Source organism: Bidens hawaiensis, unplaced genomic scaffold (genome assembly GCF_021521415.1).
Source record: "Bidens hawaiensis isolate Kalapana, Puna unplaced genomic scaffold, B.hawaiensis_p1.1 tig00006617_1, whole genome shotgun sequence".
NCBI lineage: Eukaryota > Viridiplantae > Streptophyta > Magnoliopsida > Asterales > Asteraceae > Bidens > Bidens hawaiensis.
The window spans coordinates 407819-433264 of NW_027491447.1; the positions used below are offsets into that span (position 1 = coordinate 407819).

Below are 25446 nucleotides of genomic sequence, written 5' to 3' on the forward strand. Positions count from 1 at the left end.
TATTTTATATATTACTCTGTTGCAGCACCCGCCACCGCCACTGCACCAGCCACCGCCACCGCCGGTATGCTATAGTTTTTGCTTTCTGGTTTGATTTGTTGTTCTTTAACTATTAATATAAACCCTAAATCGATTTGATTATGTATTTAGGCATTAATCGATTCCACTTCTCCGGTGTTGCAGCAGCATGTTCGGCCCGCCGGTATGTTATAGTTGATTTCTCATTTGATTTGGTGTTTGTTAATTATTTATATAAACACTAAATCGACTTCATTATGTACTTAGGCATTAATTGATTAATAAGCGTCATCTTCGGTGTTCGTTAGTTATTTATATAATTAAGTTAGATCAAGTTATATTACTCTGTCATCAACTCGATTACATTCGCTGTTCGTTAAATTTATTTTATATAAACACTAAACTGATTTCATTATGTATTTAGGCATTAATCAATTTCACTTCTCCGGTGTTGCAGCAGCATGTTCGGACCGCCGGTATGTTATAGTTGCTTTCTCATTTGATTTGGTGTTTGTTAATTATTTATTCAAACACTAAATCGATTTCATTATGTACTTAGGCATTAATTGATTAATAAGCGTCATCTTCGGTGTTCGTTAGTTATTTATATAATTAAGTTAGATCAAGTTATTTTATATATTACTCTGTTGCAGCACCCGCCACCGCCACCGCACCAGCCACCGCCACCGCCAGTATGCTATAGTTTTTGCTTTCTGATTTTATTCGTTGTTCTTTAACTATTAATATAAACCCTAATTCGATTTGATTATGTATTTAGGCATTAATCGATTCCACTTCTCCGGTGTTGCAGCAGCATGTTCGGACCGCCGGTATGTTATAGTTGTTGCTTTCTCAGTTGATTCGGTCTTCGTTAATTATTTATATAAACACTAAATTGATTTCATTATGTATTTAGGCATTAATCGATTCCACTTCTCCGGTGTTGCAGCAGCAGGTTCGGACCGTCGGTATGTTATAGTTGCTTTCTCATTTGATTTGGTGTTCGTTAATTATTTATATAAACACTAAATCGACTTCATTATCTACTTAGGCATTAATTGATTAATAAGCGTCATCTTCGGTGTTCGTTAGTTATTTATATAATTAAGTTAGATCAAGTTATATTACTCTGTCATCAACTTGAATACATTCGTTGTTCGTTAAATTTATTTTATATATACAATTTGTTAACTTGATTGATTTATGCTCAATCAAATTACTATATTAAGTCTGGACTTTTAAAAAGAGAATCTTTTTTTGTAACATGAGATACGAAAAATTTATAAAAAAATAGACATTCAAATAAATTATAATACACATTTTTTTTCGTAAAGACATTAAATTTATATTAATCATGACGAAAATTGAATACTTATGCAGCTTAAAATTCGGACTAATATACGCTCAATTAATAATTCTTTAATTAGGTAAATTTATATTAAATATATAATTTTTTAGGTTGACTGATTTATGCTCAATCCATTATCTATGTTAACTTTTGACTTATATAAATATATATTTACCCCAATTTATAATTGCTTTAATTAAGGTCAAAATTTACTAACGTAAATCATGGGCACTGATTAATTTATAACTTTTAAATTTAATGTATTTTTGTTAACATAAAAGGAATAACTAAATAAAATCATGTGACAGAATAATTTTGATACCTTACGTAAGCCTATATGAAAACGTTTAACTAACTAATTTCAACTTTAAATAACATATATATGTAAACTGTTTGGCATATATATGAAAATATTCTGTTTGACTATGCTTTGTATTTATCACATTTCTAATACTTTTAATTACGGAAAATAATAACTAACGAAAATCAAGGCCCCAGATTGGTTATTAACTTTTATTTTTCTTCTATTTTTGTTAACATAAAAATAATATGTTTGCCATATATATCAAATTATTCTGTTTGCATTTGCTATATATTCTTTAATAACAATCCACCCTCATCACCATCGAAGTCGATCTAACTGCCATGGTAATTCAATTGTTCTCTCCCTTTAATTTTTATAGTTTGTTATATCTTATTACTTACGAAATACAACACCTTTTTTTAACAATGTCTCTAATACACAGAAACATGGAGCCAAAAAATTTGATCAAACTTAGGGAACTTGATGCTACCAAGACAAACTATACAATCAAAGTTCGAGTTGTTAGACTATAGAGAAAACCAAACAACAAGAACCCTAACGAAATTTGGTCGATTGAAATGATTATAATGGATGAGGAGGTAAATATTTACCAAATTTTTTTTCTTTTTATAATATCCAGCACTCTCAACTACATAAATTTTCAGGGAACAAAGATGCAGCAAGCGTGTTCAAAACTTACTTTCCTAAGTTTGAAGAACATCTCCGAGAGAATGAGTGCTACTTCATTTTTAGGCCCACACTGGCCGACAATGACGCAAAAATCAAGCATGTGGACAATGGCCAGAAAATTTCTTTCCGTTGGCAAACAGACCTAAAAAAATGCACCACCTTCAAAGGCTCCAAGTATGGTTTTGAATTCACCAATTTTGGTTCCATTTTAAAAGACCCTCTACCTCAGTACACTAGACTCGGTTAGATACCGTATTATTTTATTTATTATTTACTCTTAATTGTTTAACACACATTAAAACTCTTAACGCTCTAACTTTATTTCACACTAGATATTATTGGATATGTTTACAAATGCTATGAGGTGGAGAAGAAACCGGTAAGAGGTGGCAAAGAAGCAATCAAGATGGAGATCAAATTAGAAGATCTGGAGTAAGCAACTCAAATTTTACTTTTTTTATTCATTTGCACTTAACTGTATTTATGTTATCCATATCAACAATCTTACAGAGGTAGACACATCATATTAACCTTGTGGGAGGAATATTGTCAGCAAATGTTGAACTACATGCAAAATAAGCAACAGGCTCATGTTTTCCTAATTCTTCAATTCGGAAATTTGCATATATACGGACGTAAGTAAAAAATCATGTCATTATTTCATTGTACTTTAAATAACTAACGAATTTATGTTATTACAGATAACAGGACTGCTTCTAATGTTTATGACGCGACCGGTTGTTTATAAATTCACCAATTGATGAAATCCTAGAATTTAAGAAAAGGTACATTGTTATTATATATGTTTAAAATAATTACCATTTATATTTACCTTTACTTTCTAAAGGTAATACTATTATTGTAATGCTATAATTTAAAAATATAATCTGTACAGCCCATTCTTTCATACCAAATTTGTGATCGTATAATTGTAATAGTATTATTTAAAAATTGATTCTGTTTTGATAAAAGCTATTATCAAAACACGGTAACACATGAAAATAGACCATCCACAAGTCTTGATTTTTTTATTAAAAGTTACCTACTCATTATAACAAATAATGTTACATCACACCAGTTTCCTGTCTAACATTGGTGAAGAAACATCCTCTCATCGGTCCGTTGGTACCTCTATGGTCTCATCACTGGAAGACGAATTTCTTAATGATATTGATTTCATCAACATTCGTGAAATTAACGAAATCAAAGAGGTATGTCATTGTTTTTTAATTTTTTTGTTTTTAGATTCATTGAAACATCATTATTAAAATTCTCTTATTTCTGGATAGGTTAAATCCCTTATTGTTGTTGGTAAGATCAAAGCTCTATGCATTGAGAAATCATGGAATTATCGTAGTTGTGATTTATGTAAAAATGGAGTTGAAACCACAACCGTCAGAATTGATAAGGGAGAGAATCCAGCCGATTTTGAAGTGGCGAAGCAGTACAAATGTCTTAATGACAATTGCACTCAGACTATTGTATCATCTCCTATGATTAGGTTCTCAAACCTTTTAACTTTTTTTTTACAATATTAACCATGCTTTATCTTTTTAATTTATTTTAATCATATTTTTAAGATACAAGATCCCCATACGAGTCCAGGATTGCACAGGGACTGTGACTCTTACAATGTTTGAGCGGGAGGCTAACAAGCTTATAGGACGAATTGCTAAAGACGTGCTGGACGAACAGGAACAAGTAAACTTTTTGTCTTTTTTGAATCGTTTTATAATAACATTACTATAATAGTGAAATTCAATAACTTTTTATATTTGAAATTAAAACATTTGATGCTTTTCACAGTCGGGTGAATTTTTAACTCTTCCTGCTGCCTTCAACGTTTTATTAGAAAGAAAGTTCGCCTTTAGGATCGAGATCAAGAACTATAATCTTGATAACAATGCTGAGTATTTTTTCATTACAAAACTGACTGAAGATCTAAACATTATTTCAAAGCTCGAAAAGAATTTCTATAATAATCAGGTAATTTGTTAATTTCTTCATTTATATATAATAAACCGGTCAAAACTGTACATGTAAAGCATGTGAGTTTACATACAAAATGAAGGTTGAAGATTCTGATTCGGTGAACCCAAGTAACTCAGAGTTGCCATTACAGACGGATGTTTCTTTGAAGGTTATCTACTATTTTTACTTATGTTTTCGCTATCTACTTAAATCAAACTAACTATATTGAACTTATAATTCCTTACTTTTTTTATTATATAGGATTCTATTTCATGTACCGCTGACAATGGGACCCCGATTTCCAATAGCAATGAAAGTATGGGCACGGCTGCCGGTGTTGATTTGAAGCGTAATCTTGAAGATGTATACGACGTTGACGAGTCATCCGCTCTGTCATCAACTAAACAACAGAAGATTCACACAAAGGATTTGCGTGATGCAAATTGGAATGAGACGCTGTTGATTCCTAAAACCGAGAAGTAGTAGTCGGTTCCTATTTAATTTAAAAAACTTTCCTTTTTATTGTCTTTTTTTGCGTGGTTTGCTGAGACTATGTTTCTTTATATTTTCTGTTTTGATTGTGTTGGGGATTTTTCTTTTTATTTGACTACAGGGAGATTCCTTTTTTTGATAAAATTTTATGATTGGTTATTGCTATGTTTTTATGTGGTACGTATGTTTTGCAAAACTTCAAATTAATATTATAGACAAATAATATTTCACTTCCTTAAAGTATAATTACTACAAAAAATATTCCAATTACTATTAATTAATTTTTTCATTAAAATACAATTCTACATTAGTAGGTATATGTATAACTTTAAAGTACCTACATGCAAAATTAAGATAAAATACGAAAACATTAAAAAAATTTATATTTCTACAAAAAACTACCTACATGGATATTACTTTTTCATTGAAGTCATCAAATTTATATTTATGATGACAAAAATTCTATTTTTATGCGCAATCAAATTACTCTGTTAAGTCTGGACTTTTAAAAAGAGAATTTTTTTTATAACATGAGACACGAAAAACTTAAAAAAAAATAGACATTCAAAAACAATATAATACAGAATTTTTTTCGTATAGACATTAAATTTAAATTTATGATGACGAAAATTCAATACTCCTGTAGCTAAAGATTCAGACTAATATACGCCCATTCAATAATTCTTTAATTAGGTAAATTTATTTTAAATATATACTTTTTTAGGTTGACTGGTTTATGCTCAATCCATTATCTATGTTAACTTTTGACTTATATAAATATATATTTACCCCAATTTATAATTGTTTTAATTAAGGACAAAATTTACTAACGTAAATCATGGGCATAGATTGATTTTTAACTTTTAAATTTAATCTATTTTTGTTAACATAAAAGAATATGTTTGTCATATCAAATAATTTTGTTACCTAACGTAAGCCTATATGGAAAAGTTTACCTAACTAATTTCAACTTTAAATAGCATATATATGTAAACTGTTTGCCCTTGCTTTATATTCTTTAATAAACAAAGTGTTCCACAAAGCTTTTCTCTACACAGAGTGTTCCACAAAGCTCTTCTCTACCGGGTGTGATATTTTATCATAGTACTACACCAAAGTCGTCATTCAAGTAACTAATTCATTACTCTTTTATTTTTATTTAGTAAAATGTTATATTTCATAATAAATACTTTATACATTAAATAAGTTAGGCATTCATGTTGGTTGTTCTACCGTTGGTATTGCCACCGCAACTGCTCCTCTTGATTCCGGTTGTAATCTTGGTTGCTCTTATTTTCTTGGCTTTTACACCAATCAAGGGCACACCATAGACCATTATAACACTACGTTATGCTTCAAAAACAACTATATTCAGTTGTCGTATATATGCATATAATTATTTGTTAGGCATTTAGAGTTGTGATAACTTTTCATCGTTGTAAGTGGTTAATGATGTGAGTCTATTCGGACGAATAATCCTATAAATATATGCAATTTCACATAACAAATTTAATATGTTACAAGACAAATTAGAATTTTATTATATTTTTTCTAATTGATACGTGTTAATAATAATATTCTATTTCTTTTCTTTGATCATATATCTGATATCTAAAAATAAAAGTTATAAAACAAACACGCATTCCTACATATCTCGTGTGCGTAGTGTTTTTGCACAAATAACACTCTAGACCTAAATTAGAAGAGGAAATATTTAAGTCCTCATGTCACTAAAATACCCATATGTTACCTATATAAAAAAAGGCTTTTTTATTGATTTTATGCTTCCGTATGATTGCATGCATATGCTATAACAAAACAAAGATTAATTAACAATAATAAGAATTAAATAAATACCTTTTTTAGTGGTATTTATTAACCAATACCATCTAAACTGTTAAAAATATGGTACTAATAAATCCTTTTTCGATTTTATAACTTTTAAGGTTTTGTATTCTAATTAAGCTCAATCGTGCAATACAAACGGTGGAATCCCATCACCTCTAAATATAAAGTCTTTGACTGCATACTGTTGACTTTAATTATATTTGCACCTTATAGATATACAAAGACATGGCTAAAAGGAAAACCCCTCAAATTTCATCTTCCTTTAAAGCGTCACACACCGGCGATTCTTCAAATGGTAAGATTTCCATTTTGTATTATATAACCCTTACAACAACTTTTTATCTTTTTTTTTTCTTTTCTTTTGTAGGGGACATGCAAAGAACTACTTTATCTGACATTTCTAATGGTAAATAAATTTATTTGTTACTTATGTTAAACTTAACTCATCATCTAATAATATGTTTATTTTATTTTTTTTATTTTTTACAGCTTATGTAAACAACGTTCGTTATGCAAATGCTTCAGAGGCGGTAAATTTCAGGAAAGTAGATCTACATATCAATAAATCCAATATTGTTCAAGTAAATAATTCCTTGCTCCCACTGCTATAAGTTTCAATCCGTCTAAACTGGGAATGTGTTTAGTTTTTAGCATCGATTTTTTTCAAGTCATTTATACACGTTTTACCTTTAAAAGAATATACAATCTGTCCTTAACTACAATAGATTTAAAACACAAATACAAGTTTAATTTTTAATATATATATATATATATACATATATATATAACATAATTATTATAGTTTCGTATTAGATATAAAACTTTTGTACTTTGTAATATCTACAAACTATTTTCCTTGTCTTTACGTCATTAGCATGAATTTCAAGTTTTCAACTGTAAATGCTCAATGAAATTGTATATGTAATTTTAAAACCCGAAGTCATATTACAAAAACATTTTAATTTATCGATATTATAAAATCAATAGATAACATTAAATAGTTGTTTTTTACTTTGTAAATCTATTTCTTATACTTCTATTTGCACTCTATTATACAAGGAAATGTCTAAAAGCAACACCCCTGAAAATGCATCATCCTCTAAAGCGCCTGTCAACGGTCATGCTTCAAATTGTAAGTTTTCAATTTGTATTATATTACGTTCATTTTTGTAATTCAGAAAATTTAAATTTGTCCGTGTAGAACAACATTTCTACAATTATTTTCTTTATGTAAGGGACATGCAAAGAACCGCTATATCTTCAGCCGACGTTCGTAAGTTAAATGCTTCAGAGGCCAGGAAATCGAGAAAGCTACTTCTAGATAGCAGGAGATCTAATATTGCTCCTAACACCCAAAAGTCTAATAAAGCTTTTTCGTCATCAATAAATTCTACATCAATTACACAGGGCAAAGAAAATGTGACACCAAATACAATGATTACAAATCAAAGCAGTTTGCAAACTTTTCATGAAAATACAAAGAATCCAACTTCATTAGGTGATATCAATAGTGGTAAGATACCCGTTTACTGGTTATTTTTCATAATTTAAACATAAACGATAATATCAATTATTATCAACTTGCTCATGTTACCATATTTTAAATCTTAATTTTTTCCCGGGGGCATCTACTTCCAAAAACAACAGGTCTACCTCATTATGTGATACTCGTCGAGTTTATATTTCTTCACCTATCATGGCATCCAGCAATTGTGCATCTACTTCTTTAACAAAGTTATCATCAGGAAAGCGTAAACTAATAAGTAACTCGCGGATTACAAATCCTATACCTATGCTTGACTTGACATCAGATGAAGAAGTTGATGTCGAAGATTTGGTTAAAGACCCATTCAAAGGAATCTCAACAGGTACTTATAATACAACAATTCCAATTAATAATGCACATACATTTTTTGACCACCAGTTAATTTAACAGATTACTTGGATCATGGTGATCAGAATCTTATATGTGAATTATGCCATGCAAAATTGTGGTAAAATGAGGGTGGAATAGGAAAAAAAAAAGAAGGAAAAACAACTTATTTCCTATGTTGTGGTTACGGTAAGGTCGAGCTACCTGAATTTAAAGATGCTCCGCCAGCTTACAAAGATCTATTTAGCAATGTTGGTCCTAAAAGCAAGTTTTTCTTAAAGAACATTAGACGCTACAATTCTATGTTCGCGTTTACATCAATGGGCGGAAAGGTTGATTCCTCCATTAATAGAGGTAACGCTCCATTCGTGTTTAGGATTAGCGGTCAGAATTATCATTCTATTGGAAGTCTTTTGCCAGAGAATGGATCAAAACCAAAGTTTTCGCAACTATACATATATGACACGGAAAATGAAGTCTCAAATAGACAATGCTTATTTAGGTATGTATTAACTCAATTAATTCACTATTTTTACACATTTGACCTTATGTCATTTTTTTAAATAATGACAAACGAATATTCTTATTCCTACCAGTCAATCAAAAAAACAATCTACAAGAGGTTCCAACTTGCTAGATCTTGAGATAATAAAGGATCTACAGCGTATGTTAGATTCTCATAATGAGCTGGTGAAATCTTATAAGATGGCAAGAGATCGTTTTCAAGAAAATCCTCATGCTAACCTTAAGTTGCGTCTTATTGGAAGAAGACAACAAGATGGAAGAACATACAACTTGCCGAGTTCTTCTGAAGTTGCTGCGCTGATTGTTGGTGATATTGGTAATATTGAGCCTCGAGACATTATTGTTGAAACTAAAACGGGAAGTCTAAAGCATATAAGTGAATTGCATTCTTCATACGTTCCTCTTCAATATCCACTTTTCTATATTTACGGTGATGATTGTTACAGGGTTGACATCCCTCATAGAGATTTTAGAAGCTTACAAAAAAGTAAACGGCCAAACTGCACCATGAGAGAATTTTTTGCGTACAGAATTCAAGATAGGCCAAATGTTTTCTCATTGTCTCTGAATGGAAGAAGACTTTTTCAACAACAGTTAGTTGATATATACACAATGATTGAAACCGAAAGACTCAACTACATACGTAAAAAACAAAAGGTTCTTAGATGTGAGTCATATGAGAATATTCATAACTTAAAAAACACCAAAAACCAAGACATGTCCCGCGTTGGTCAACGTGTGATATTACCTTCATCTTTTACCGGAGGTTCTCGGTACATGATGCAAAACTACCTAGATGCCATGGCTATTTGTAGGTGGTATGGATATCCAGATTTTTTCATAACTATAACATGCAATCCTAAATGGCCTGAAGTTAAAAGATTCCTGAATAGTACCACCATTAATCCTGAAGACAGACCTGACATCATGTGTAGATTATTTAAAGTTAAGCTTGATGCAATAATCAAAGACTTAAAAAAAGACGAAGTTCTGGGAAAGGTTCAAGCAGGTGATTTACTTTATTATTTACTTAATATAATAGTATTTGTTAGACATAGTCTTCTTTTAAGCAACTTTCAATTTATATCGAACATTAATAATATTCATTTTTTATGTAGTTGTTTATACCGTAGAGTTTCAAAAGCGTGGGTTGCCTCATGCCCACATATGTTTATTCATGCATGCTGATCACAAGCTTCCTACCGTTGATCATATTGACCCGTTTATTTCGGCCGAGATTCAAGACAAGAAGGAAGATCATGAATTATATTCCCTTGTGAGTGAATTCATGATGCATGGTCCTTGTGGTTATGATAACATGAACTGTTCATGCATGATTAATAGAAGGTGTTCCAAAAAGTTCCCTAAAAAGTTTACACCTCACAATTCTATTGATTCAAATGGTTATCCTATATACAGAAGAAGAGATTCTGGATGCACAGTTAAAAAGTCTGCTGTGGACTTAGACAACAGAAGTGTCGTGCCATATAATAAAACGCTTCTGAAAAGATATCAAGCACATATTAACGTTGAGTGGTGTAATTAGGCTGCATCCATAAAGTATTTATTCAAATACATTAACAAAGGTCCTGACAGGGCTACAGTTGCTGTTGTAGACGCTGACAATCAAGATGATCAAGATAAAGCAAGAGATGAAATTAGAGAATATTATGATTGTCGATACCTTTCTGCGTGTGAAGCAGCATGGAGGATATTTGCATTTGAAGTACATTACAACTCGCCTTCAGTAATTAGGCTTCCTTTCCATCTCCCTGGTCAACAACAGGTTACGTACGGGCCCGATGATGATATTGATGATGTCCTTAACAAACCATCAGTTTCTTCATCAATGTTTTCAGCTTGGATGTTGTGTAACCAAATTAATGACGAAGCACGAAACCTTACTTATGTTGAATTTCCTACTAAGTTTGTTTGGAAACTTGAACAACGAAAGTGGGAACGACGAAAGCAGGGTTTTTCAATTGGAAGAATTCATCAAGTTTCTCCGTCTCTCGGTGAGGCGTATTTCTTAAGAATTCTTCTAAACAAAGTCAAAGGACCAAAATCTTTTGATGATATTCGAACGGTAGATGGCCAGACATATCCTACATTTAGAGATGCTTGCTATGCACGTGGACTACTCGATGATGACATGGAATATATCGAAGCAATTAAGGAGGCGAGTGCATCCGGTTCTGGTTATTATCTTCGTGCTTTATTTGGATCAATGTTATTGTCCAGCTCTCTTTCTAGACCTGATTTTGTGTGGGAAAAAACATGGGAATATCTATCAGATGGCATTATTTACACACAACAAAGAATATTGAATATTCCAGGTACTCCAATTCGTTATTCAGTACTAAAATATATGAACCATATTATACTTTCAAATGAAGATTAATTATAAATTTTCAATTTTTACCATCCTTAATGAATTTGGTTTTTCGTTTTTATGTTTTGTTCATATACGTACTTCATATAATATTGTTTATATTTTATTAATACAATTTTGCAGATTTATCACTTCCAGAAACTCAAATTAAGAACTTAACTTTGTGTGAGATTGAGAAGTACCTACTTCGAAATAACTCAAGCCTACGTAGATTTCAAACTATGCCGTATCCTGATCACGATTCTATGCTTCTTCAAACAATCGTTTAATTGTTGACGAACTCTCTTATGACACAATCACTTTACAAAATGAGTCTCACAGCCTTATAAGTTCATTAACAGATGAACAACGAAAAGTGTTTGACGAAATCATGAACGCAGTTGAAGCTAACAAAGGATGTGTATTTTTTCTTTACGGCTATGGTGGAACAGGAAAGACATTTTTGTGGAAGACATTATCTGTGGCAATACGATCTAAAGGTCAAATTGTATTGAATGTTGCTTCAAGTGGTATTGCATCATTGATGTTGTCAGGAGGTAGAACAGCACACTCCAGATTTCATATTCCTATAAATCTTAACGAGGACTCAACTTGCAGCATAAAACCAGGAAGTGATGATGCGCATTTACTAAAGGAAACAAAATTGATTATATGGGATGAAGCCCCAATGATACATAAACATGCATTTGAAGCTCTTGATAGAACAATGACGGACGTATAAACTCCTAATACTTCTATCAATTCGGGAATCCCATTTGGAGGTAAAGTTATTGTTTTTGGTGGTGATTTTAGGCAAGTTCTTCCTGTTATTACAAACGGAAGCAGACAACAGATTGTGAATGCATCTTTATGTTCTTCCTATATTTGGGGTAAATATGCAAACTTCTTAGGTTAACAAAAAACATGCGGTTAACCATCGGAGCTCAAGCATCCGATATTGAGCAGACAAACCAGTTTGCTAAATGGCTGTTGGATATAGGCGAGGGAAATGTCGGTGGTTCAAATGATGGTGAAGCAACAATAGACATACCTCATGATCTTTTGATCAATGACTCGTATGATCCGATTCAAAGTTTAATTGATTTCGTTTATCCTTCAATTCTACAAAATATCAAAAATATTGAATTCTTTCGTGAAAGAGCAATACTTGCACCTACCAATGAAGATGTCCAAGACATTAATGATCGATTGATCTCACTTTTTCCCAGAGATGAAAAGGTGTACCTTGGCTCAGATAGTATCTGTCCAACAGAAGACTTCGTTGATCCGTTGCAAGCAAATATATACTCGCCCGACGTGTTAAACGGTCTTAAAATTTCCGGATTGCCAAATCATAGATTGGTCTTAAAGGTGGGTGTTCCTGTTATGTTACTCCGAAACATTGACCATCAAATTGGTTTGTGTAATGGTACTAGGTCATATCTCTTAAAAAACATGTCGTAGTAGCTGAAATAATATCTGGAGGTAATATTGGTACTCGCACATATATTCACAGAGTAAATATGATACCTACAGATAACAAGATACCTTTCAAGTTTCAGAGAAGACAATTTCCAATTTCAGTATGTTTTGCAATGACGATTAACAAAAGCCAAGGACAGTCACTATCAAAAGTTGGTTTGTATTTAAAGCATCCGGTTTTCAGCCATGGACAGTTGTATGTGGCACTATCAAGAGTGAAGAGTAGAGACGGAGTCAAATTATTAATATTCGACGCAGATGACAAACTTACAAATAAGACATCTAATGTTGTTTACAAAGAGATATTTTGAGATTTGTAATTTATGTTTCACTTTGTCAAATTTGATTGTAACTTACTTTCTTCCTTAGTTTCAACAATTTATCAGTTTTGTGTCTTTTTTCACTTTACATGAATAAATCTATCATTTATGTTACCATTTATATTGTGTCCAACCATATAATATTTAAGATTAATGTGTTAGTAAATTAAACATATGCTTCTACCTTTAGTATTTAATACCACATTGTTTCTTCAAATATTTCAAATGTTTTTAGAATTATAAAATAAAATTTCTTAAACCCGTGTTCTACACGGGCAACTAACCTAGTTATTTAATAAAACAATATTCATCCAACAAACATAAAGCTTTTAAAAGTGGTCAAGAAAAAAGCTTTTAAAGTGGTCAACAAATAGAAAACAGAAATTTTGTTGAATCATTTTACAAAATATAATAATGCAAAAACTTTGTTACAGATATTGACTCAAAATTAATATTTTACTTTGTAAAGTTTTTAACACCTCTGCCCATGTTCAAGATAATAATATTAGTCAAAATGAAAATAAAATTCATTTTGTCACCCTCTAGTGTTGTGAAAAACTGTGAGCCAACTCACCCTCTTTTACCCCATTTTCACTCTCACGTTTACAAATCATACGACATTTTTTTTATGAACAAGTAAACATTTAATTTTTATTAAAAACAAATAAGTTATTTAGTTTACTTTATTGAAATTAATCTTCTTAGTTTCCATTTAACAACTTTATTAAAGTCGATAGTTTATTTAGTAATACCTTTTATATACATTTTATGTTGTGTTAAATGTTTGATTTTAAAAAGTTAAAAAATAAAAAAAAACGAGTTAAATAGCGACTCGTTAACTTTGTGTCCTTTTTTCTATTTAACGGTCAACGAATTCTCCAGATGCTTATTGGCTAAATTCATCATATCATGATACACTCGTCTTTCGATCTGGGGAAAGCTCTCGCGTACGGCTAGCCCCCGAGAACACTCGTCCGAAGGTACGACAATACGGTGAGATAAACCCGTTTAGTTCAACGATCCAACTAGTGAACGCCACCTACTCGGCTAATATCTCATCATCACCCTAGTGTCGCTGAAACTAAATGTTGGGGCGGTAATCAAACCTAGATCACATGGAATATCAAACCTGTTCCTTGCCACTACACCAAGTTCATTAGCCATTAACTTTGTGTCTAATGGTGCAATGTTACAACTAGAGGTGTACAAAAAAACCGTTTGAAACCAGTTAACCGGAAACTGAATCGAACCGGTTTGTTTCTCATATCAGTTTCTAAATTGAACCGGGTTAACCCAAACCGGTTTGAAATATGCAAAAAACCAAACCAGTTCAGTTTTAAAACCGGTTCAATTTATTAAAAAAACCGGTTTTGTACACCTCTGGTTACAAGTTACAACCAGGGGTGCAAACGAGTCGAGCCGAGCCCGAGCTCGACTAGGCTCGAGCTCGGCTCGTTTAACTTACACAGGGCTCGAGCTCGAGCTCAGCTCGTTTTGAGCTCTATTTTTTCAAAGCTCGAGCTCGGCTCGTGAATGAATTTTGAAGCTCGAGCTCGGCTCGGGCTCGGCTCGTTTACTATCTATCAATTATTTTTTTATATAATTATAATTATTTTATATATTGTTTTCTATTACAATTTTATGTATAAAAGAATATATATTATTTAGTAATTTTTCTTTATTTTTTCATAAAATTATATTTATTAATTAATAATTATTAAATGTATTTTATAAAAAAATTATATAAATGGCAGACTCGTTTAGTCTCGCGAGCCGGCTCGACCTCGATAAGTAAAGCTCGGGCTCGGGCTCGTTTATTAAGCGAGCTTATTTTTAGGCTCGGGCTCGATAAAGCTCGTTTCGATCGAGCTTTTTAACGAGCCGATCTCGAGTAGCTCGCGAGGAGCGTGGCTCATTTGCACCCCTAGTTACAACTTCCCTTGGTTGATTGGATAATGTTTATTAATATGAAAAATCATGCCAAGGGCCCAAAGAGATTCAAGGCAGCCCAATTCATTAACTTTACCACATGATCTGGGCTTGGCCTACACGAACTCAACCGCAGTACACGATGATTTCAGATTTCTCTCTCTGTTTTCTTTTTCGTTATCGTTGGTTTGATTGCGTAAAAGTCTACGTATAATTGTCTTGGATTTTGTTAATCATAAACTAGAAGTACAACTACGCAAAAGCCTACAATGAATGTTTATAAATTTATATGTTTTCTTTTCCTTCCGTTAGAGATCAATGTGTTAACATGGCCGACTCAAATAGAGGGTGAGGAGGGCAACCGATCCCTTGAGAGTTAAAAAGGTTATATATATATTTTTAGTCTGTGAAATCAAAGATCATGGACTTAATTCTCATGAGTGGTGTTCTATTTATAGAGAAACTTTCCTTTGTTATTTTTATGAGTCATTCTAACAATTTGCTTATATATATATATATATATTGGTTTTGATCCGTATTGAGCTTTAAAAATGCAACCAAGTTGGCAAATGTGCACTTAGAGGCCCTAATTTACTAGCCCCAAAATTTTAGAGGATTCTTGGTTACGGACCCGTAATTTAAAGTTTTAAGTTCATTTTAAAGGTTGATGAATAATCTATTCCATTTGTATGATCTCCTAAACATTATAACTTTTTACTTTTACGTAAACCTTGAAAATTCCAAGTGCACGTTATACAACTAATTATGAGTATATACGATTCAGGAATAGCCATGCACATAGCGATTCAAATGTTAAATCTAAAAAATAGCAACAATTAGACATGCTACAAAGTAACAAAATTTTTTTTGGTGTCATAAACAGAAATCAATTTAACTAACTGAGATATTGTTATCACGTTGCTACGATGTATAGTGAGACACTGTTGCATTGCGACAACCTAAAAGGTGTTTCCATTTCGTCACTAGCATCAAATTCGTCGCTAGCACAGTGTGATCTAATTTGTTTTTCGATTAAAATTTAAGAAAGCTAGTTATATGAAAAAGAAAAGAAGCTGACCCGGCCTTACTGTATATGAAGTTGTAATAATTACATACAAAAAAATTCTACATAATTAAATATTACATACAAAGACCTGTGTCAAGAGTTCTATTATACTTTATAATTGTCTCGGTTATCTTATTTCTAGAGTTCTTTGTTTTTGAAATGAAAATTACACTAGTCGATCTACGATAAGAACTTATACAAAGACCTGCTTCAAAAGTTCTACGTCTAGGAATTCTATCTTTGTATTAAGTTATTTGGCTTTATTTATTTTCCTATTTAATTGGTTTAAGGGTTTCGGGTTTTTCCCCTTTAAGTTTGGGCCTATTATAAATAGAGAGCCATGGACCAATTACTTAAATATGAGACATAAGTTGTCTCAATCTTTTGAATGCTAGAGGATAAAGATGAAGCCATGTTGATTCTGATTGAGAGTATAGTTTGCCTATACGTTGTTCAACGAATTTAGTTTTATGGTGTTAATTTCTTTAATATAGGGACCATATGATCCAATGCCAGTATATGGATGAAATGTCATTATTGGGTCACCAACATCAAATTCGTTATTATTTGAACCAAAGAATTACAATGAGAATTATTTTTCGAACCACAAAATTGCAAAGGCGTACATGAGTAACATCCTACATACAAAACGAATTCTAAACAATTTAATAGTGCACTTATGGCCCTATATATGCCGAATCAAACATTTTCTTCCTTCATTCGTCATCGTCACGTTCTTTTCTTCTTTGCTTAGATTATTGCATCATTTCCATTTTCATTTTTATTGGATATATACAAAAGAAAGTTGAATGTTCTGAAGCAATTCTTGTGTGTTATAGCTAATGATGAAAGCATGCAGCACAAGCATCGAATCGGAAAGTAATGAGAAAATTGAACGTTGTCTGCTAAGAGCTGGAGACTTGAGTGCCGATATAACCGAAACCCATTGTTAGGAAGGCTATAGCTTGTAGATAAAGGTAAATGTAGTAATGGTACTTCCCGTATGCAAGATCGTAGCAAGCACATCCAAAGATGACAATCCCCACACAAAGCTCTAGCATAAGAATTCTGTTTCATGTAGCCACTTAGTATTTGGTTTACTTACATATATAATAACTAGATATAAAAGTTATTAGTTAATGGAACTTATGTTTGCATATATATGTTATGAGTTTTAGTAGAATGTACCTGTTGCCTATTTTAAACCGAGACTGCCTTTGTTGTGCTGCTGCCTTAGCCTTTGAAGCATCTCCTTGCTTCTCGGTGACGACCCATTCATTCACTCTTTGGGTCTCCAAAAGTCCGATAAATGTTGCCTTAGTCCGGTGCATGGACATGACATTTTCAAAGAGAACCCAAAACACCACTAAATAGAAAGATCTACAAAAGTAATAGAAAGTCACCATATTTGTTTATTTCCTAGTTAAAAGACTAGCAAGACATCTGACTAGAAAAGCAAATGTATTACCTAGGAGTTCCAACTGCATTTAAAAGCGTGATGACAGTTGGAATATATATTGTACCCCAACTTGGAATTTCGACTTCTGGTACCAATACAGTTAGAGGAATCACAACACAATAGAGTGTGAATGTGACAATATGAGCTACGATCTTCCTTACAAAGAAGAAACTATACAATACATAGAACTTCTTCCACCATGTCACTCTCTATGTTATAAAAAAAAAGAAAGTCACAAAACATCCACTATTTTAATAAAGTAATAAAATAGAAACAAATATCGGTGCTTAAAATCATACCTTATTTCTCATAGTTTCGATAAACATTTTCCTAAAAAGGTTAGCAGGACCACAAGACCAACGGTGTTGTTGGTAACGGTATGCTTTCAGTACACTTGGTAGTTCATTTTTAACCTATACATTAAAATACAAAGACATTGTTTATTTCATACACATGATATGTTTGTGTGTGTGGTGTGATAGGCAAAGTTTTTTGAATGATGGTAAACTTGCTACCATGTGACTTGGAGATCACGGATTTAACAGTTTCTTGTAGAAAATGCAATGTAAAAATGCGTACATCAGGCCCATATGATCCGACACCGCTAAACCCCACGCATGCAGATGCCTTGTACATCAGGTTTTATATATGTATATATATGTGTGTGCGTGCGCGTGCGTGTAGTATCTTCTACTTAAGAAAATTAAGCCAATTTACCATTAGTGTACCAATGTACAAGAACTTCCATCCTTTAAGAGTGGCTCGAACTGCCAAATCCATATCTTCTACCGTGGTGCGGTCCTTCCATCCCCCAGCCTCATCAAGTGCAGCCATTCGCCAAACTCCGGCAGTCCCTAACAAAAACAAAACAGAAGACCCCTTGAATTTCCATTAAAAAAAGTCAATTCTTAAATACAATTTATGTTATTAAACATAAAGCACACATTTTTAGTAGATGTTTGGTTACCATTGAATCCAAAGAATGCATGAGTAATAGAGCCGGATTCTTGTTCCACTTTGAAATGGTAGTCAAGAGACATCTCTTGCATTCTTGTCATTAAGCAATCATTTGAATTTACTACAACATCAATTAGTTACGCCATAATTAAACATATTAGTTTATGTTTACTTGTATTATTTACTTTCATATAAAGTTGGTATGAACATCTATTTAATTGTTATTAGTTGGTGGGGGCCACCCTTCACTGCCTTGTCAATTCAGGTTTACAAGTCACATACTCACATGTGACCGACTCACATGTTTTCGGGTAAAAAATAAATTGTAGTCATCTAAAAGAAAATATATACAAAAAATGATATCATACTCTATTATTTTCAACTACTTTATCTATTATCTTTCTATATAATATAATAATGTCATGTTCTTAATATGGTAAATTTTAATAAAAAAAAAACTCTTTTTTAACAACCGAGGCACATATAAACAGTCAACTTATCAATGTTGGGTACCTCCTATAAAAAATAGCAGGGCCATCATAACATATATTAATATATTAATGTGTTTAATATGTCTAATTATTAAACATGAATATAACTCATTAAACTACTTTATATCTGATGTCTATTAATACAGATGTATGTTTTATATATCAAAAAGAAACAAATGATAGAACATAACATACTAATTTTAATTATTTATAAAAAAGATAAAATTACATCATTTATTTTTTATTATACATATACTTGTTTAATCAGACTTAAAAATATTATAAAATTAGTGAATTACAACTATGGCACCACTTACTAGAGTCTAAAACCAACACCACCTCAAGATGTTCATGTGGGGCTAATTTAATGCGCACCAACATTATTATAAATAAAGTTGTCACTCACATTCACATACACAAACACAATCAAGATCACCATCACGTTTCCTTCATTTTATTTTGTCGTTTTACTTTTTTTATTTAAAATATTTTTAATCATTTTAGCCCTATCTACAAATACGAAAGAAAAGTAGAGACAATATAACAAAAACCCATATGCGCAATTACCGCCACACATTTTGTAGACCCCTCACTCTTGACTTTACATCGAACAATCACGAGTAACAAAGATGTCCCTATGTTTATGACACTTTGCACATGCGAGCATCAAGTTCCTTTTTCTCATTTAAATAATAATAATAATGATAATAATAATTCCAAATCTCTTTTAACGGTCTTATCAATCATTTAATGTTCTTATTAATGGTCTTAATGATGCCAAAGTCATTTGGACCAATGATATCTACATGTATGAAAATACCGAGAGTTCAAATCTCATTATAGACGGGTTAGAGGTAGAGGTAGCCTTAGGGTATGCATAAGACGTTAAAACTGATTTGACAAAGGTTAACGAGTGGAACACCACTCCCTTCATGTGTTAAGCGACGTTGAAGACAAGATAAGTTAAAGTTAATGGGCTTTAATATCATCCATTGACGTAGCTTAGTTGGGGCCATTGGTGGCCCCGACCCCCTCCGTTTTTACTCTCGATGGTGTAAATTTATCCTTTTTCGGTCGAAAATTTTTATACATAGTGTAAATTAATCCGTTTCCGACCAAAATTTTGAGTCCGGCCCCCTCTGTTTTTCGCTCGGTAGGGTAAATTAATCCTTTTTCGGCCGAAAAATTTTATACATAACGTGAATATACCTGTTTCCGACCGAAATTTTGAGCCCGGCCCCTCCGTTTTTATGCTCGGTAGTGCATATTTATCCTTTTTTGGTCGAAAATTTTTATGCATTGTGTAAATTTACCTGTTTCCGACGAAATTTTGAGCCCGCCCCCTCTACTTTATGAATTTTTTTATACATATTGAGTTCGGCCCCCTCGACGTGTATGTCCAAGCTTCGCCACTGATATCATCTACACTCGCACGTAATGATTTAAGAATTGTTTTTAAGTTGAATCGGAAGAGTTAGGCAAGGTTAAAGAATTTCCTTTAGTTAAGATGAAATAAAATGGGGTAAAGTTGGTTGCGCCTACATAGATTTAAAGAGCATGAATGTATATCCCATAGTCATGTTAGTTGTTAAGAAAAGGGATATTCATTTAATGAAAATAGAGTAAACAGATCTCAATTTCTTTGTGATGGGTTTTCACTAAAAGGCATTAAAAATTATAATTTGTTTGAATATTTCAATTTCTTTAAATGACGTACAGATTCTTTTAGCATATATTTTTTTAGATTACAATTCATTTAATTCTCTTAAAAAACATTTCATTAAATATATTCCAAATGTATGCATATATAAAGTGCTCCTTCCTTTATGTTGTTTAAGACTTAAAAGAGTTTTAAGTTAAGACAAAATTGTAGTTATTAGTGTGTAAAAAGTTACCAAAAAGTAATAATGTTCTGTTATTATTTTATGTTGGATATTAGTGTTTTAACTGGTTTTAAAAACTTTGATACCAATCAAACAATATTAAAATGTAAGTGATTTCACAATGAAAAACATGATTTCACACGATTATGTATAACTTTTTTTTTAACGACATCACTTTATTGAAAAAGGATAGCATCAGCAAGAAGCTGAAATTACAAACATAAATCTTCAAAGAAACATGCTGTTTTAAGTGTTTAACGGTTTCCCTTTTATTATATTCGTGTAAGCAATATCTGGATAAATTATACACCAATCAAAGTATAGTTTAAATCGTTATCACTAGAACTTTATTTAAAAAACTCAAAAAGTTAAGTTTTGATTGGGGTCTATTGCTCTCAAATCAAATCCCAGCTTGTTCTTCAATCATGTAATCTTTGTGGACAAAGTTAACTTTATTTGAAAAGGGTCAACTATGCCAGCACATCATTCTATGAAATAGAATATTAGCTTAGTTCAATACATTAGAGCATTTACATGTCCTAAAACTACACATCTAATTGAACTTCATACTTCATAGGGTGGAGGTTTGATCCAATCGGCAAAGCCATTGAAATTAGGTGTTAGTGCGGTGTTTTTCTTAGACATTCGTAGTGGGGCGACAAATGCCCACAAATTGAGCGATTTTGTGTTTGGACATCACCCCTAGGCAATAAATAGGGCGATTGAGGGGGGGGGAGTGTTTTTTTGTCGCTAATCTTTTGATTATTATTATTATATTGTGTTATGTGTGATTTATATATATATATATATATATATATATTGGGCTACAACACCACTACATCCTTAAAACAAAACCCACCATTTGTTAACTGAACGTCACATAGCACAAAACGTCATATTTTGTAGTTCGTCCACTACACATAGCCTTAAGGTCACGGGTTATAGCTTCATCAAAGACAGATTTAATGTACTTTAATCGTTAAAAAAGTAAAAATTGAATGTACAATACTAATTGCCATATCATCAATTATTGTCTAATTATATATATTTTCTCTTATATATATAGTAAATCTATAAATAAACGTGAGTACTAAATCTAAGGTATTCTTGGCTTCAATTCCCTGCGGGTGCTAGGTTTGTGAAGGGTTTTGCCTTAACAATGTACCCGCACCCGGCTTATAGTTACTTGGTTGCCAAGGTATTCTTGGCTTCAATTCCCTGCGGGTGCTAGGTATGTGAAGGGTTTTGCCTTGACACTGTACCCGCATCCGTCTTACGGTTATTTGTTTGCCAAGGTAAGGGGTGTTTTCCCGCTTACTTTTGAATTTTGAATTTCGAAATTCGAAGAGTTTGTGGAAAGATAGGAACAGTCCAAACATCTGAAACGTCGTGCGACGGTTTCTTCTGACAGTGTCAGGACGTGCAGGAAGTTATGGTGACGTGACAGTACATGGTCATTCCAGACGCTTTTTCAGGCGCGTGGGCGCGATTTTTCGGGCGCGTGGCCGCAAAATTACTGGCACGCGTCCTTTTGACAGCTGTTGTCAGCTTGCTTTTTGCCACGCGTCATAGTTTCATTGCACCTTCAATTTCTCTCTCCTCCGCATTAAATTCACCGCATTAATTGCGATTAGTATATAAAGGGGGTGGAGGATCCTTTCCAATTCACACTTTCACATTTTCTCTTCATCTTTACAGCGATTTCCGGTGAATACTCTATTCGGTCGAGCATTCCCTTGAAATCGTTTTCTTCTTCCTTCTGCAAGATGTCTTCACATGATTTCGAGTCTACGACCGATGATAGGAGTACTGCTGGCGAGTGCCAGTGTGCTCTGCCCGGCGATCAGTACCGGTATGTTGTTAGGAAGTTCATGCTCGATCCTCTCGAGCCTGAGTTTCCTGAACCCCATCAGACCGTGTACGATGCCCCCAGAGGCAAGATCGGGGTTTATGCACTTAAGGTCACGGGTTATAGCTTCATCAAAGACAGATTTAATGTACTTTAATCGTTAAAAAAGTAAAAATTGAATGTACAATATTAATTGCCATATCATCAATTATTGTCTAATTATATATATTTTCTCTTATATATATAGTAAATCTATAAATAAACGTGAGTACTAAATCTAAGTATCCTAAAGTAAAAAAATAATAACCACATGCACATATTTAATATTATCTAATCTCATTAAATATAATAAAAATGTTATCAGGATCTTAACAACCAATTATGCGGACACCCCCACTACACTCGGAGCCTGCCTTAATGAGTTACAGATCCGCATGTGTTTTTCATGTGTTTTTATTAAACTTTGCCAACTATGTTCCCAGGAAATTTTGGTATGACATTCCACACTTTTTATTATATTATATGTGCTTGTCCATTTCAGCAAATTTCTTTATAATAATTACTATTGGTGCTTTTCTTTTGTACTAGTTGCGAACAAATTAATTTCTACCAACTAATGCACTATCTAATATTAACTCACATAAAACAAAACTTGAAAGTCATAGAGATGCCTTCTTACCGAATTTCCAACGCGCTTGAACGAGACCAAGCTCCGCATTATGATGAAGAAACGGGATAGTTTGCATGAGAAAATCAGGTTCCGGTTGAAAGTCAGCATCAAAGATGACCACATACTCACATTGTTTGGCATACTCATGCTTCAGTCCCTCTTTAAGTGCCCCAGCTTTATATCCCTTTCGGTTGTCCCTAACTTGATAGTGTATGTTCACTCCTTTGCTTTTCCAGCTTTGGCACTCCATTTCCACCATACCCTAATAATATAGAGGAATAATTATATACTTAGGGGAAAGTTAACATATAAAATAATTTAATGTACTAACTGTAAGAACAAATAGTGTAATTATATATACACGTATTGTAATTGTGTAATTCCATTGTACTGTAATTACATTAAGTTGTATTTACGCTACACTACTTGATTCTCATAATTAACACGTTAATTTAATTTGTTTTTTATTCAAACTCTGATACTTAAATCGTACTATTTTTTTTCCTAAAATAAAAAATATAAGTTATCAACCTTAACCAATGGATCTGTTGAATCATCAAGCACTTGGATCACAATTCGATCTGATGGCCATGATAGCCCACATGCTGCACCAATGGACAGCTGATAAACCTGTGTGCACATTTAATTAATTAATTAAATAATTAATAATAATAAACACAATTGGGAAAATAATAATAACAGGAATAGTAATAATAGTAATAATAATAACCTCTCTTTCATTAAACATTGGCACTTGAACAAGAACAAGAGGGTAAACAGAGTTACCCAACTCAATATCATCCTCAAACGGTTCCCATTTGTAGCGTTCTTCGGGTTTTTTACCGAACAATTTGTTACCCGCAACCACAATTGCCATGTAAACCTTTTCAGTGAACAACATGATGGACATCACCAGATTAATATACATAAAGATTCTCACAAATGGCACCACTAATAACATCTTGACTTGACCCCAGATCAGCATAATATGCCCTCCAATGTCATACTGTGAACCCACCAACAGGTCAGAAAGAAACTCCATAGTCAAATGCTTCATTATTTACTCTGTTTTTGTTGTTTTCACAAGAGAATGACAACAAAGAAAACAGAGTAAAAACAGAGTAAAACAGAGTACGCTGTTTTCTGTTCTGTTTTGTTTTGGAATTTGGAATTGAATTTTGATTTTTAGAAGAAGCCAAAGAAATGGGGTTTAAAGCATATACATTTTATGTTTGAACATGAAGCATTTATACATTTAGGATTATGTAAAGAGAGTGAAGATAAAAAGTGAAGGTCTCTGTTTTAGTGAGAAAAAAACAGAGGCAGAAAGAGACCAAGGAGAAAGATGAGAGGTGTGAGCAGAAAGAGAAAAAGACTATGGTTATAAAGGTAGAAATTATTGGTTTTTTTTTCGTAGTTGGGACAGTTGTATACAATTTTATTGTATGACTTTGATAATTATTATCCACATATAGTCCATGTGAGATATTGTTATTCTCTGTTTTGGGTAAATCCAATAACTTGAGTTCATATTATTTCACTAGTTTTATATCAATAATGTTGTAGGTGGTAGGTATAGACACGGGGATTAGAGCATTCTCATCCCTATTTCTATAATTACACTAAAAAACATTATATTTCTCTCTTCTGTTCAATTAAATAATATTTTTTTATACATTTATCATTACAGTTTTCCCTCTCATTTACTCACAACCAATCCAACAAATATTAAAAAATAAATAGGGACAAACAATGTTCCCCAAATTTACAAAAAAAACACTACATTTATCTCTCCACCATATAATTTACACTCACAACCCTACCCTATAATTTGCAAACTCCCCATACATAATTATAGGGGATGAGATGAGATTGCTGTTAATCATTGTTGTAGCAATGT

The 25446-nt window shown here is 32.5% G+C and overlaps 3 protein-coding genes across 4 annotated transcripts; 2 read left to right on the forward strand and 1 right to left on the reverse strand.

Moving 5' to 3' along the window:
* Positions 1–8367: 8367 nt before the first annotated feature.
* On the forward strand, positions 8368–12182 carry LOC143633111 (uncharacterized). Its single transcript, XM_077101458.1, has 7 exons — positions 8368–8539; positions 8686–9046; positions 9141–10078; positions 10188–10525; positions 10616–11405; positions 11585–11639; positions 11783–12182. Exons 1-7 carry the CDS (start codon positions 8368–8370, stop codon positions 12180–12182), a joined length of 3054 nt encoding a protein of 1017 aa, XP_076957573.1.
* A 182-nt stretch (positions 12183–12364) lies between these two features.
* Positions 12365–13233, forward strand: LOC143633113 (ATP-dependent DNA helicase PIF1-like). The gene is made up of 2 exons (XM_077101459.1): positions 12365–12811; positions 12877–13233. Exons 1-2 carry the CDS (start codon positions 12365–12367, stop codon positions 13231–13233), a joined length of 804 nt encoding a protein of 267 aa, XP_076957574.1.
* Positions 13234–16753: 3520 nt separating this feature from the next.
* LOC143633154 (glucomannan 4-beta-mannosyltransferase 9-like) lies at positions 16754–24911 on the reverse strand. 2 transcript variants are annotated; one of them, XM_077101504.1, is made up of 9 exons: positions 24277–24911; positions 24078–24176; positions 23556–23808; positions 18664–18774; positions 18414–18550; positions 17996–18109; positions 17706–17905; positions 17426–17617; positions 16754–17305 (listed from the first exon to the last, which is right to left on the reverse strand). In XM_077101504.1, the coding sequence occupies exons 1-9, from the start codon at positions 24601–24603 to the stop codon at positions 17143–17145; spliced, it is 1596 nt and encodes a 531-aa protein (XP_076957619.1). In that variant the 5' UTR covers positions 24604–24911; the 3' UTR covers positions 16754–17142. The 2 variants fall into 2 exon arrangements, with proteins under 2 accessions (XP_076957619.1, XP_076957618.1); XM_077101503.1 differs by lacking the exon at positions 18664–18774 and having other exon boundaries at positions 16755–17305.
* Positions 24912–25446: the final 535 nt, after the last annotated feature.